The 13,963-nt window shown below is 46.4% G+C and overlaps 1 protein-coding gene across 1 annotated transcript in view; it reads right to left on the bottom strand.

Annotated features, from left to right (window-relative positions):
* The window catches only part of IL17RD (interleukin 17 receptor D), a 61,870-nt gene extending 51,197 nt beyond the window's left edge, over positions 1-10,673 (bottom strand). Inside the window, exon 1 of the mRNA XM_016131673.2 lies at positions 10,451-10,673. Within this exon, the coding sequence (XP_015987159.2) occupies positions 10,451-10,579 (129 nt within the window). The 5' untranslated portion in view covers positions 10,580-10,673. The remainder of the gene's footprint in view (positions 1-10,450) is intronic.
* Between the last annotated feature and the right edge of the window lie 3,290 nt (positions 10,674-13,963).

The following is a 13,963-nucleotide window of genomic DNA, read 5'->3' as shown; positions in this document are numbered from 1 at the left end:
CGAAATCTTTAACTTGACCCTAATCATGAGAAAACAATCAGAAATCCAAATTGTGGGTCTGCCTATACAAGTGACCTTGGCTCTTCAGAATGTGTATGTTATAAAGTACCAAAAAGAACAGGTGAAGGAACTGTTCTAAAGGAGACTAAAGAGGCAGGTCATCTAAAAATAATGAGTGATCCTTGTCTGAATCCTTGAATGGGGTTCAGAAAGAAACCATGGAGGACATTAGAAGGACGACCGAGGAACCTGTGGCGAAACATTAAGAATCTGTGACTCTAGGCAAAGGGGAAATAGGTGTTCATTTTGCTGTTTTTTCCACTTTCCTATAGGTTTGAAAATTTTCAGAATACAAAATATGGGAGAGACAGTACAGTTCAGAGAAGCCCTAAGTACGGGTGGCTGCCCACCTGCTGGTTTGGATGGGTGCTGGGCAGCAACAACTTCATCTTCCTCTTTAGTTTCAGAAAACGTGTGCCCAACAATATTACTAATTTTTAAAGGAAAATTATATAAAGTCTTAATATAGAATATATCCAGGATAAAAACAAATTTGAAAAACATTATAGCATGACTTATTCACTTAACTGGGCAGTGGCAGCTGGACCGTACACACGGCAGACATTTAAAACATTCATGTTTCTCTGCTTTTAAAAAAGTCACAGGTCCCTTTAAAATCCCCTTTATGCCTTTGCCTAAAACTCTTCTGCAATTTCTCATTCTTTCTCCTCTTATCGGAATTCCTACCAATAAAAAACTTTTTAGAATGGCTCTTTAAAACTTTCCTACCTCCCATCCAAATGCTCCCCCATTACCCACCCCATCCTTTTTTTTTTAATGAAATAAAAGCAAAAATTACACTAGTCTTGACCAACTCAACAACTATGCACTTAAAACAAAAAAGTGTGGCCTTTTAGGTAGAAGGGAGAAAGTTCAGTGGGTGGGAAATCTGCTCAAGCAAAAAGATATTGGGTAGAATTTCTGACTCTCGAGGACTTCAAAACCCAGGGAGGAGAATAATGAGAGAAGCGGCCTTCTGAGCAACCTGGGTGACCATCACCTTGGACACAGAGGACACTGGGAACCCACCACTCTCACCACCCCGAAGCAGTCTTTAGACAGCACAACCAGATGTTACATTTTCTCTGCCTGATTTTGGTAAAATTCCATGACCTCTTTCTCAAATTAAAAAGGCAATGCTATTTTCTTAAACCACAGGAGCTATCTTTAGTGAAGCCGTCTAAGGATTTCATTAATTCATAGCCAGCCAACCAGGACTTTTCCCACAGTCTCCCACAAAAAAGCCCGGGAAGTCACTGATTGCTTGGCTGGATCTGAATATGAGCAGAGGTAAGATCAGAAATATCTAGTTCCTCCCACAGGGAGGCAAGGAATGAAAATCAAAGCCGAGTAAAAACTCATTACCACAGCTGGCCAGCAAACCCACAGCCCCGGAAAGGAGGCAAAGAGCATCTTTGATTCTGGATGGACCGTCTAGTGACTTCGGAAAATGAAATGCATTCGTAATCAGAGGGGAATGAAACAAAATGAGACCTGTACCTCTGTTAAAGAGACAAAGTTCATACCAATTGAGGGTTGCTGCTGAGGGTGGGGTGGGGAGGTCATTTCATTTCCACTGTTTCATAAAGCCCAAAACCAGGATGCTTAGTTAGTACTTAGCAGCAACCTTTTACATTTTTTCTCATCCACAGTGCAGTATAACCCGGATAATCCACATATAGTCTCTTCAAGCAACTGACACTTTGCAAAGTGTGACTCCCATCCAATACCACCCCCAGTCACCACCTCCACTATTCCCTGAGAGCCCATCTTGAAGGCAGCAGTTGGCCAGTATAGGGCGCACAGTGCCAATAATTTGTGGTGTGAATGATTAAGTGGAACATATTTTTATACTACTCTCAGCACCTAATGCCACATGATGTGCCAATGTCAAGACAACATAAGTACAGAATTTCAGAGGAAATTTTTATTACAATTGCTCAACTTACATGTCACCTCCTTGGAGAGGCCACCCGAGATCATCCGCTTGTGCAGCCACTGCTCTCATCATTTTTATTTCCTGCAGAGAGCACTTAGCCATTGAAGAAACTTGTAAAGAGAACCTACTATGCGCTTACCACTGATCTCGTGCTGCAGCAGGGAACAAAAAAAAAATAGAGGGCCTGGCCCCATGGAGCTGGCACTGCAATGGGGGAGACAGATGGAAAAATTTAAAAAAAAAAAAAAACTATCTTATGTTTGTCTCATGGTGAAAAGTTCTGTGGAGAAAAATAAAATGAGGGGAAAAAAATAGAGAGAGAGCAGCAGGCTGCTATTTTAAATAGGGTGGTCAGGTCTGGTATTTTGTTATCTTATTCATCTCCCCTACACAATCTCAGCTCCCTAAATCAGGCCTAGCACACAGAAAGCACCAAATGCTTGCTGAATGAAGGAATAGTCACTGGGCATCTTATGAAGCCATCCGCCCACCGGAGAAACTTTCCAAGCCCTACCATTCCTGACAGGCAAAATCAAGGTGCTTTATTATCCAGTACCAACCTACATCTTCAACCTTCCCGTCCCCACATCTTCCAATGAGCCACCCTCCTCTAGCTCTGCCCACACATTTCTTTCTGCCTAAACTGTCACCCCACCTCTGGTTCCACTAACAAAGAAGCCCTATTCAACATTCCCTTAGTGAGACCTGCCTTCTTCAGCCATCCCAATCCCTTCCTCTAAGCCTCCTCTAAACCATCCAAATTTTCTTCTTCATAAACAAATCAAGTTTTTGCTGCTTCTTCACTGCATCACTGCAGATGGCTAGATGCATTCTCACTAAATCCGGAAACATGATGGGTAGAATCTGATTTTACTAAGTGCAGGCCTTGTGGCACAGGTGACATTCACATGGGAAGACTGGGGGTCAGGGGGAAGTGGTGTGGAGAAGCCTCACAGAGAAAGGTGGGCTTGCACCAAAGCAGGGGAAACTGAGGCAGGGCAGGAAGACAGCGTTACTGAGAACCAATTGAGAAACGGACTAAAAAGCGAGAGTTCCAAAGGTGGGCACCAGGCAGCACCTGAGGCACTGGCTCGCCATTACTATGGAACGACACCATGACATGACACAGAGTAGCTGCTCAAAAAACCATCCCTCGCCTCTTCGCTCCAAATGATATTGGGCATTTACAATAAATCGTAACTGTGTGAGTACCTATGCCCCACCCAGAGCAAATGAGCCCACTGCAGAAGGAGGAGGAGGTACACTGTCACTCAACAGGGACCACGCTAGCTGTCTGCGCCTGCGTTTGGTCTGGATTGCATTGCATTTTCCTCAGATAAAAGGAGGTCCGTTTCAGGAGAGGAGAAACCAGAAATCACCTGGACAGAATAAAATCACAAAGAAATTTCTAAACCATATGGCCTGTCTCAGGAAAACGTACCTCTTCATTCCACGGAAACCCTCCCTCTATTCCCAAGAACCCTCCCACTCTTGAGTAAAACTGTCCATCTCAGAACAGAAGTCTGGGGCCATAGCCAGCATTTTTTAAAGGGTTACCATTCAATTGGGGGGGGGGGGCCGCTACAAAACTGACAAAACAGAACACTTGGAAAAATTCCTAGTTTTTAAGAGAATAAAGTACTTTCCAAATCTAAAAAAGTTATTTTAAAGTCTAATCCCTTATGATTTCAAAAGGATTCCTTTGAAGTACTCATTTAAATGTGTGAAATTTTAATTAATACTATTAATTTCCATTCCCTTTTCAAAGTTGCTGCTTCAATTTTATATGGCATTTCTGATAAGTTCAAGCAACATTCCCTACAATACCGTAATTTTCATGAAAAGCCTCATGATTAACGTCTACTAGATTTGGAATGAAAAAACCTGCAAAAAAATTACAATTTGTTGAACTTCCAACAATTCTTGCCATCTACTGCCCTTTCAACTCTTAAAGTACCAGACTTATGCAAATAAGACATTTTACCATTAGGCTAACTATAAAACCAATGCTTCTTGAAAGTGCACAGTAGAGTAGTTTTCATTGACGCTATTAACTCAGACAATTTATAGGCCAACTTCCGTTTTAAAAGAGAATTACATGTGTGTTCACATCACATCTTTATTTTGTCATCCACCCAGTGATTTGTTGAGGACAGCTGGTACCTATTAAGTCCCCCCTTTAAATGTTGTAGCCTTAATTAGCTACATCCACCTTCCCCCAACATTTCCAAAGGAGGAACCAAAGAAAAGGAAAGCCGTTTCTATCATGGATACTTTGTACAACGGAGCTGTAAATGTTAAAATAACAGTCTCCACTGGAGACTAACTAGTTATTTCTTTTTTAGGCCCCTTCACAGAAACAAGATATAGGTGGAGTTTAAACTTTCATTTTTTTTTTTTTTTTTTTTTTACTTAGGTAATGTTTTAATTGTTCAATTTTTAGTTTCCTGCATGGTGTAATTAATTAAACCTTCTTTTAAGATACTGCTTGGGAAAGGATGAGGGCCAGTCTCTCCGGAGATACTCTCGGTATTATTTAAGCTACAAACTTCTTACTTGGACTTCTGAGCACATGAGACCAAGCGGACAGAATCTCCAAGTAAAGAATAAGCCGAGTATGTCTATCATGCTCTTTCCAGACACTGAAGAGTTTCCAACTCACACAATGAGAAATTCAGTTGATCAAATCACTTTAATCTGGCATATGCAGATAAGACACACACTGCTTTAGTTACAATTTAGGTTTCCCTTCTTTAAAAAAAAAAAAAAAAAGTACCCATTTACGCATTCAGGACTTCAATTGTGAATTATGTCAATTTTGAGCAAGATAAGGAGCCCCCTCAAGGATTCCCCCTTATATTTGGTTTCTTCTTAGAGGCTTGCCCCAGCTTTAATCTGCAGTAAGACTATCTATTTCAATAGGATGTGATCACTCCTGGGCTTATGTCTTTTCAATCAGCCAGTGGCCCTGCCGAGTTTAGAGTGGCAGAGAGGAAGTGGCCTGTGGTTAAACAGAGGAAATACCAAGGCATTTTAATAGAGCAAATAGTCTCTTTACTTCCCACCGGGAAGCGCTTCAAAGGCCCAGTGCCCTGGAGGAGACAATGTGATGCAGGGCCATCAGTCACCTAATCATGTGTCAGGCCCATTGAGAACAACCCAGCAGCCAACACAAACACTGCCCAGGAGGACATTGCCTCCCACTGGCCAGGCAAGTCAGGCTGCCTGGAGATGGGGCCCATAGCACCAGCACAGATAGCCCCATTGGGCTTGCTGAATGCAGGAGACTCTCCAGATCTAGGGGAGATACAACATGGAAAAGGTCTCAGCTGCCAGGCTGGGGTGGCAGAAGAAAGGTATGCTCCAAGGCCACTGCCCCCAGCCCAGCCTGTGAATTTTCTGGGGGTGCCTAAGCCCTTGACTCAGCCTATACTCTTACAAATTGAGGTGGGGGGGGCAAGCTTCCAGAAGCCTAAAAACTCATCTGTCAGAGGCAGACATGAAAGGCAATGAGGGGAAATGGAAAAGACAATCAATTGTTGATGAGGTGGCCCCTGAAGCAGCAGACATCTTCTGGGGCACTGGATGTGACAAGTTTAGGGACCCGTGCGGGGAAAGAGGGTTCAAATGTTTAAAAAGAGTTAAAAAAAAAATCTAACACATCTTAGGCGAAATGAAACATGAAAAATATTCAACTTAAAATAAAGAGTCAAAAAGCATTAGCAGTTCTTTCCTTTGTAGGGAAGCTGTCTGTAAGGTTTGAACCGCTGAGAATACGATTTGGATGCTACCCTATTCCTTCCTGAGACTATTTTCCAGACAAGCCCAGCTGTTCTGGGGAGGAACCCAGTGGAAGCATCAGGTCTCCTTCACTCCTGGCCTCCTCTTTAACCTCAGGCCAGGGGCATCCACCCACACTAGGTACGCTGCCCCGCTGGCTCCCCAGGTACCCCCTCAGCAGCCTAACCCTTTTCATTGGCCAGGGCTCTTACAGTCTCCACTTTCCTAAGTCCAGTGAAGCAATTTAAAGTCAAATTCTGATTTTAAATGTTTAGAATGTGGCTTCTGATCACAGAAGCCTGTCTCCCAAAGCAATGGCTCTTTTCTTTGAGAGAGCATCAGAGGAACTTGTTAAAATGCCAATTCCTGGGCCCCATCTCACTCCTATTCTGGTCCCATTAGCCTTGAATCTGCATTTTAACAAGCTCCAAGGCAATCCTGATAATACTGGAAGCCCATAGATTCACACTGGGAAATCTTGTTTGAAAGGAAATGGTGCCACAGCCCATACTTAGTTGCTAGTCACATTCACCCAACTGTATCCCCAAGATAATAACTAGCATAATGCCCCAGGCACTGCAGGGACTCCAGGGTCAGGTGGGGAAAGGAGAGCTGCTCAAGAGAGATGGACATGGGCCAGGAGGATTCCCAATTAATTCTACGAAACAGGCTGGAAGAAGAGCTGCATTTCTTATAAAAATATCTCTCTAAAAAACGTGTCAACCAGGACTGAGCCATTTTTAGCCAAGAATTTTGTAAGGGACACAAGTGCATGTATAACACGGATGACATGGCCACAGACATGCAGACCAGATGAGGGCTTGGGAGCCATAAAGCTGCAAGTGAATGAAAACGCATCCAATTCGGAATCAAATAAACATGCCTGGGCCCACGGCCAAAGAGAGTTCTTGGACTGGACTTTTATCAGGGACCTAAATTTTAACCAGCTGGAACTTCTTCTTTTCCAAGTACCACCCTATTTCTTTCTACCTTTTGAGATGAAGTATTTGCCTTAAATGGGAAACTTGCACTTCACTGTAAAGAAGATGCCAGCATTCTGGCTTCCTGAATTCCTGAAGGAACAGGCATTTTGGAGGTAGAAACTGTTTCTGGGATAACAGACCAGAGAAGGTATACCCCATTTAGGTAGGAAGGCAAGAAATGTTCCTCTCCCTCCACTTCAGGAAAAGCCACTAAACAGAAACCTGTGTGAGTAGATTTCTAATTCTTTGTTCCATAAATAGGCTTCTCACACAACCAGCAAGAGGTGGGAAAGAAACCTCAGTACAAGTGATTGATACAAAGTTACCTACCACAAACAAACCCATTCCACTATCAAAAAGCAAGAGTTAAGACCCAGTGACAAAGAGGATGCAAAACCTCCCCTCTGGATGTTTTACAAATCGTTACTTCTTTGGGAAAACTTTATTTATCACTCAAAGAACAACTTTACCTGGCGAGGGCCCTAAAAGATTTTTTTAAAAGTGGCCGAGGAAGTGTGCCCACGACTCACTTCTAAAACACTGGGCTGTGTTCAAGATGGTATCAGTCCCTTAACTGCACCGCTAATAACGGGGAGGTTGTGAAATTTGACCACTTAAACCAGGCTGCTCTTCTGAGGGCAGCCATGAAGGGTGTGTTAGCAGAGCCGCTGAAAGAGGGTTAGCTGGCTGTAGTAAACTTGCAAGTCCTGGAAAATACACATCCCTGCAGGGGCTAGAGTTCCTGAAACAAATGGTCCCTGGAGATCAAGGGGGTCAGCTTCTCTCCAGCTCTAGGATCCTGCACCTCCTTCAGGGCTTACTCTCCCTCTCTCAGGTCCTGACCTGGACCCACAGGAAGTTTACTCTTATTTTTATCAAACATAATCGATCCACATTCTTATATATAGTCCCAACTAGACTATAAGCAACCTCAGAACTGAGACCAACATCTACAAACTGAACATCCATATCTGGTAGGAAACTCATACATGAATCAAATATCCAAGTCACTGTACACCAGTACTTATTGGCCAGTCCTCCGACAGAGCAACTTCTGAAGGAAGTTACCTAGGGAGGCAGGAGTAGGGAAGGCTTTCCCAGGAAGTAATGCTGGAGTTCAGAGGGGGTGCTGAGGTGTAAAAAGAAAACACAGGCAAGAAGACCATGTGCATATCCTGCTATGGAGAGGACACTGGAGCTTGGTGTTCTGATCTCGCCCCCACTTTTTAAAATCTATCATTTAAAACAGGATTTAGCAGGATGGCTGCAGTTTCTAATTGAATTCAGCCAAGATTTACAGGGCTCCAGGCACTGAGGCCACCAAGATGAGGTTAAGCATCTACATAAAGAAACTAGCCTGAAGACATGTGAATACTGACAACCTAGTCTGGTGAGAACCGAAGTGCAAAAAACCTGCATGAGAAGATGATGCAAGGACAATGGCATTCCTGAGGAGGCATCAACTGAGCTGAGTCTTAGGCCAAGCAGGGGGATTCTCAGGAGGAAGAAAAGGCATCCTAAGAGCAGGGAAAACCATGCCTTGCACATGAAGGGCACGGGAATTATGGAGCAAGTGAGAGGGGCAGCGGCTTAGGCTGGAAAGGTGAATATGCTAGGCCAGTAGGCAAGATGGGTCAGGGAAAGCTGGTGGCTCCATCAGATGCACCAAAGGCAAGTCCAAGAGAGAAGGAGCCATGTATGAGGTTGGGAAGAGCCTAGGAGATGGTCCAGAGAATTCCATGCTCCCTTCGAGAAGAGGATGAAGATGACCCAAGGAAAGGACTGGTGGAGCCAAGGTAGGAGCTGTTGAAGACCTCCAACTAGAAGACGGGAGAGAGGAGGTGAGCATGAATGTGAAGCCACTGGGCCACCATTAATTCTGTACAGGTCCAAGTTTAGGGGAGAACATTTGCCACAAGCAAAGAGAACAAAACCACTCAGCTTAGTTCCTTTGAGGTGCTACTATACTCAACACATTAAAATTTCACAAGCTTTGTGTACTGACACATGAAGCCATGTAGGCAACTGCAAAAAACAAATTGAACTGGTCTACCTATGCCATCATATGAAAACCCAAAATAAAATGCCTATGATGCTGTTACAGTTATCCAAAAGCCAACCTATCAGTCTAGATCCAAAAGCTTTAAGAGAATCAATAAGTCGACATGAGATAGTCTCAAGGAAAACTTTCTGATCTAAAAGCTGGGGAAAACTTGGTATCTATTTATTAAAAAAAAAAAAACATTAGAATAGTGATACTTTCCTAGAATGGGAGAAAGTAGGAAAATGTGATGTTTTTCTTGAATAGGAAGGTTACATTCACTATGGGGTTGATGGGAGGGTGTGTTGTAGCTGTCTACCCGGCAGCTTTTGGGTTTGAGGACATCCTAGCTGCCTGGCTCATACTTGGGTTTCCGTACTGTTTCTCAGAATATGGGGAAAGTGAGCTTGAGGCACCAGCCTGTGCCCCTAAAGGCACATCAGGTCCTAGGCTTTGACTGTGCTGAGGACGTTGGGAGACCCCAGAATAGGTGGGTCAACATTACTCTAAGCAAATTGCCCCATGCCCCATCCCTCGGGGCAACAGTGCTGGGAAAGGTATGTAATCCCCATTTATTCCCATTTTTCAGGTGAAGAAACTGAGGCTAATAGCTGCCCAGGAGCAGAGCCAATCTCATGCCTGAAAGCAAAGCCCATGCCCTCTACACGTGAGTGTCCCGACGTCAGCCGGCTCTCCTGGGCTTCTGTGGGAGGTAGGGGCCAGATAGATGCAGTTTCCAGGTCCTGGGGTCGCCCAAGGCCAGGATCCTTGGTAAGGACCCGGGACGGCAGTGTTCTGACGCGCTCTACCCCTCACCCATGCCCAGCCGTCTGGACAGCATCAAAGGAGCGCTCCGTTAGGGGAAGAGGGCTCCAAGCACACGGCGGAAGTCTGTGCACTTCTCAGAGACCAGTGTGGACTCCGGCACCTGACCGAGGTGATAAATTCTTGCCTCCCTTTGGCCATGAAAAATATCCTCAATTCAAGTTGGGGCAGAGGGCGGGAGATCATTCGTGAGACCATCTGGAGATGAAGGGGTGTGAACGAGGTACAAAATTTCCCAGCAACTTAGGAGTCCAGGGTCGAGTGAAAGTGGGGGGAAGATGGCCCGGCCTTGAAGGAACAAAGCGGCCCCGAGAGGGGGGACGCATCCTTCCCCAGCGCTCCGGGTCATCTCCCTGGTAATCCTGAGATTCTGCAGAGCTATGGACCAGAGATCTGGGGTAAGGCTCCCACTCCCGCTCCAATGCGCCCCCGATCCGAACAGCTTAGAGGATCCCAGCAAAGGGGCGCGCAACCCTGAGGCAGAGGAGGTCCCGGGCGGGGAACAAAAGATAGGGCGCCCTCCTTCCACTCGCCGCCGGACGCCCCTCACGTCCGTCCTCTGGGAGCTGGACCCCGGCTTGTGGCCGAGCCTCATTAGCAACACAAAGCCGGGGGTCTGGCGGCCCCTTTATCCCCACGGGGGCTGGCCGACGCGCGCCTGGGGAAGGAGAGAGGAAGGTCCGGAGCCGCAGGGATCCCAGCCGGACCCGAGACTCCCCAGAGCAACCAAGTTGGCGCGAGCTCGGACGCCCACGAGCACCTGTGCGCGCCGCGCCCGCCGCGCCTTTGGGGACGGCGAGAATCTGGCCGTCCTCTCCTTACCCTCCAGCCACAGGTGTCGGCGCCCCCCCGCACTCTGCTGGAGCCACCAGCGGCCACGGCCAGCTGCGAGCCGTTGAGACAGGCGTTGACCGTGAAGAAGACGGAGCAGAGCTGCAGCCACGGGGCCATGTCCGTGCGCTCGCCTAGCCTGCCCCTGCTCTGCACCCCGGCAGCCAGCTGCGAGCCAGCTCCGAGCCAGCTCCGAGTGGGCGGTGGCGCCGGCGGCCGCGGAGGAGCGGGCCGCGCCACCGAGCATGCGCCTCGGGCTCGCGCCCCGCCTCTTCTCTCCAGGCCCCGCCCCCAGCCGCGATGCCCTAGTTCTGGCCCCGCCCCTCCAGCCTGGCCCTCTTTCTTGGCCCCGCCCCGCCTTCTAGGCCACCTCCGCGTGCCCACGCCCTAGGAACCGCTGAGAAGTCGGCAGCTGCAGTTTTTTCCTCCTTAACTGAGAGGTCGTTTTTTAAACCAAAGGTTTTGTGCAAGTGATGCCTGCTCCCTCAAAAACTCAGGAAAACACAAAGATCATCATCATAATAGCTTTGATAATAATTTAATAAGCACGAACTCTTTGCCAGGCCTCCTCTAGAATCCTCCCAACCATACGGGAAGTGTCAGTATTATTGTTTTCCCAGTTTTCTGCGCAGAAAAGTCAGGGTAATGAGGAGGGTAGAGAAATCCTGGCTGGGACCCCAGACAAATGACTTACTCTCTCCACGTTACTGTTTCCTCCTCCTGTTAACTGGAATAAAAATAAGAGTATCCTAGTCAGGGGAGAATGCTAATGGTTGACACAGTACGCGCTCAATAAATGCTACAATCTATTATTAACTGACTTGTCACGCAGCTGGTACTTGCCAGACCGAAGATTCAAAACCAATACAAAACTTAGCCACTACACTTGTCAAACTTACTCTTGTGAAGTGGTTCGTATTTCTGTTTGGAAGAGGAAGCTGAGGCTCAGAGAAGTGGAGAAGCCAAGGTTACAGCAACTTTCACCACAATCCTCCTCCCTGCTTTATCTTGAATCTGTGCACCTGGTACAGGAATATACCTACCACTTCACACTTCTTGAGTGCCCCTTCCCTCAACTATGCCACCACCTTCTCCTCCACAACAGCTCCACTGTGGGGAGCTGTTGGTTCAATGCTCTGCTTCCTTCTAGGTCTCCCCCAGCTCTCCCTGACACTCTTGGTACTTCTCATTGGGTCATTCCCAGCCCATATGGCAGGGGAAGTCAGAGGATTGGCTGTGAATGTCAGGGGATGAGATGAGGCCAGGACCACATGGGAGTGGTGAAACACCACAGAAGCCATGAGGCTGCCTTCTCTTTAGGGTCCTTAATCTATATGACATTCCAGCCTACATATGCTCCATAATTTAACCAATCCTCCGCTGAGGAACATGTATTATAATCAATGATTCAAAAATATCCTCACGCATATATCTCGATACATTTATTCAATTATTTTCTTAGTATACATTCCTAGAATCAGAACTACTAGATTATACACATTTAAAATTGCCAAACTGCTCACTTTCTCATTGTCATCTTAATTGGCTTTTCTGGCTGCTAATGAGGTAAAGGCCATGTATTTAGTAGCCATTTGCATTTCTTCTCTTGTTTTAGAGTTGGAATCCAGGAAAAGGATCAGTACTTGGAGCTTATGACAGAGGGAGAACATTAAGGAGAGTGTTGGGGAGAAGAAAGTGTTTGTCCCTGGATTTTTCTTACATCACCATGTTAGTGCTCCAACTATTCTGAAGGAGTGCAGGACACAGAAAAGAAAAAAAAGCCTAAGTGTTCACTCTAAAACAATTAGAATGACATACCTCAGGACCAGGGACTGAGAGGTCCTCCTATTTACCTTCCAGGGAAGCCATAAACATTCTTGTGGGGGAGGGAAAGGATGGGGGTGGGAGAACCACATAAATCAAAGAGTCAGATTCGGCAGGAAATAAAGATAATAAATTGGCATTTGGCAACATTCTCCCCACCCTGGTCTTCTCCATTGATTCTCTCATCTCTTCTATTTATCCTGACCCATCAGAATATTTGTGAGGCTGCAGGAAGTAAACCTCTGTACTGGGAGCTGAAATAAAATTGGGGGCCAGGTCCCCACAAATCCTCCATGGGCCATGCCTTTCTTCCAGGTCACAGGCAAGCCCGGTTTTGTAAGTGACCAAAGTATGAAGCACTCCCCAAATACAACACATGGTCTCATCCACCAAGGCCAGGATTGCCTATGGTCCAGTTACAATTTCAGCTACCCCTCACAATCCCCGTCTGATTCACCTTTCTGGACCCAGAACTGGGCATTCCACCTGGCATTCACTAGCGGTAAAGAAACTGCTGTCCTCTCCAACCCTGTTTGGAACGAAGTTGAGGATTAAACAGATTAAATCACCATAAAATAAGCTGTTGACAAATGCAAATATATTTCTCCAATTTACCTATAACCTAACCACAATCCTTAACAAAGTACTGGATTTTGTTAAGAGTCCAATTATCCCCTGAAATACCAGAAAAGAGAGTGATCATGAAAAAAATTTGTATCCTGAGTCATTTTTAGCTGAGAATAACTAAAGACCATTTTAATAAAAATAGTGGTTAGAAGCAGTGGGCTGAAATTCTTATTTTTGGTATTGTGATCAAGTAGTATGTTTTATGTACTAATCAACATATTAAAGGTAATGGGTGGCCCCCTCCCCAGTCTCCCAGCAAGCTGAGTATCCAAGGCCCCCAAGGCTATCTGGATGCCAGTCCAGCCCCTGGCAGTCTTGGCTCCAACCAGGTAACTGTCATCATCTCCGCTTCACAGGTGTGGAAGCCAGAGGTCCTAGACTCAGCTGCCCACCCCACCCCACCCAGCGCTACAGCCTTCCCAAACTGGCCTTGGAGGCACCCAGGCTGCCCGGAGTCCCCAGCGGGCGGAAGTCCTGGGGCCGATGACCCAACCCCGAAGCTCGAAATCCCGGGACACTCATCCCAAACCGCCAAGGCGGTGCGCGCCGCCGCCACTACAACGAGTTACGTGTCCACCGCTACTCTCCATTTCTTTTTCCAGAAGATAATGAAGCTTGGGGCGCTCAGTCTCCACGGTAACCGCGAGGGGGCGCGCGCGGTCCAGATCGGAGACTCCCAAGCAATTCGGAATGGTGCCGCAGAGAGTGCACGTCTTTCTAGGGCAAAGCCCCCAGTGCAGGTGCAAATACTGTCTGTTTACCCAAAGCTGGTGCTACGCTTTAGGGGAGTAGAGTCCAGGAAGTGATAAGAAAACAAAATCAAACATGGGCTTTAATAATCATGTGGATTTGAGGAATTCACTTACCTCTTTGGATGTCTCAACAGCAACCCAAGAATGACAAGGATGTACACCTCAGTGGTTTTTGTGAATCTGAAGTAAGCAAATGGCTATGAGGGACCATGAACGTTACTGTTGTAGGGAGGTAGACCAGGAGTTGATGTGGCCGGGCTGGAATCCAGACAGTAACTAGGGGAGATGGCCACCTTTGTCT

This window comes from Rousettus aegyptiacus, unplaced genomic scaffold (genome assembly GCF_014176215.1).
Source record: "Rousettus aegyptiacus isolate mRouAeg1 unplaced genomic scaffold, mRouAeg1.p scaffold_m13_p_4, whole genome shotgun sequence".
NCBI classification, from domain to species: Eukaryota; Metazoa; Chordata; class Mammalia; order Chiroptera; family Pteropodidae; genus Rousettus; species Rousettus aegyptiacus.
Note: the sequence above shows the minus strand (reverse complement) of the source record. Positions and strands in the feature narration are given on the sequence as shown.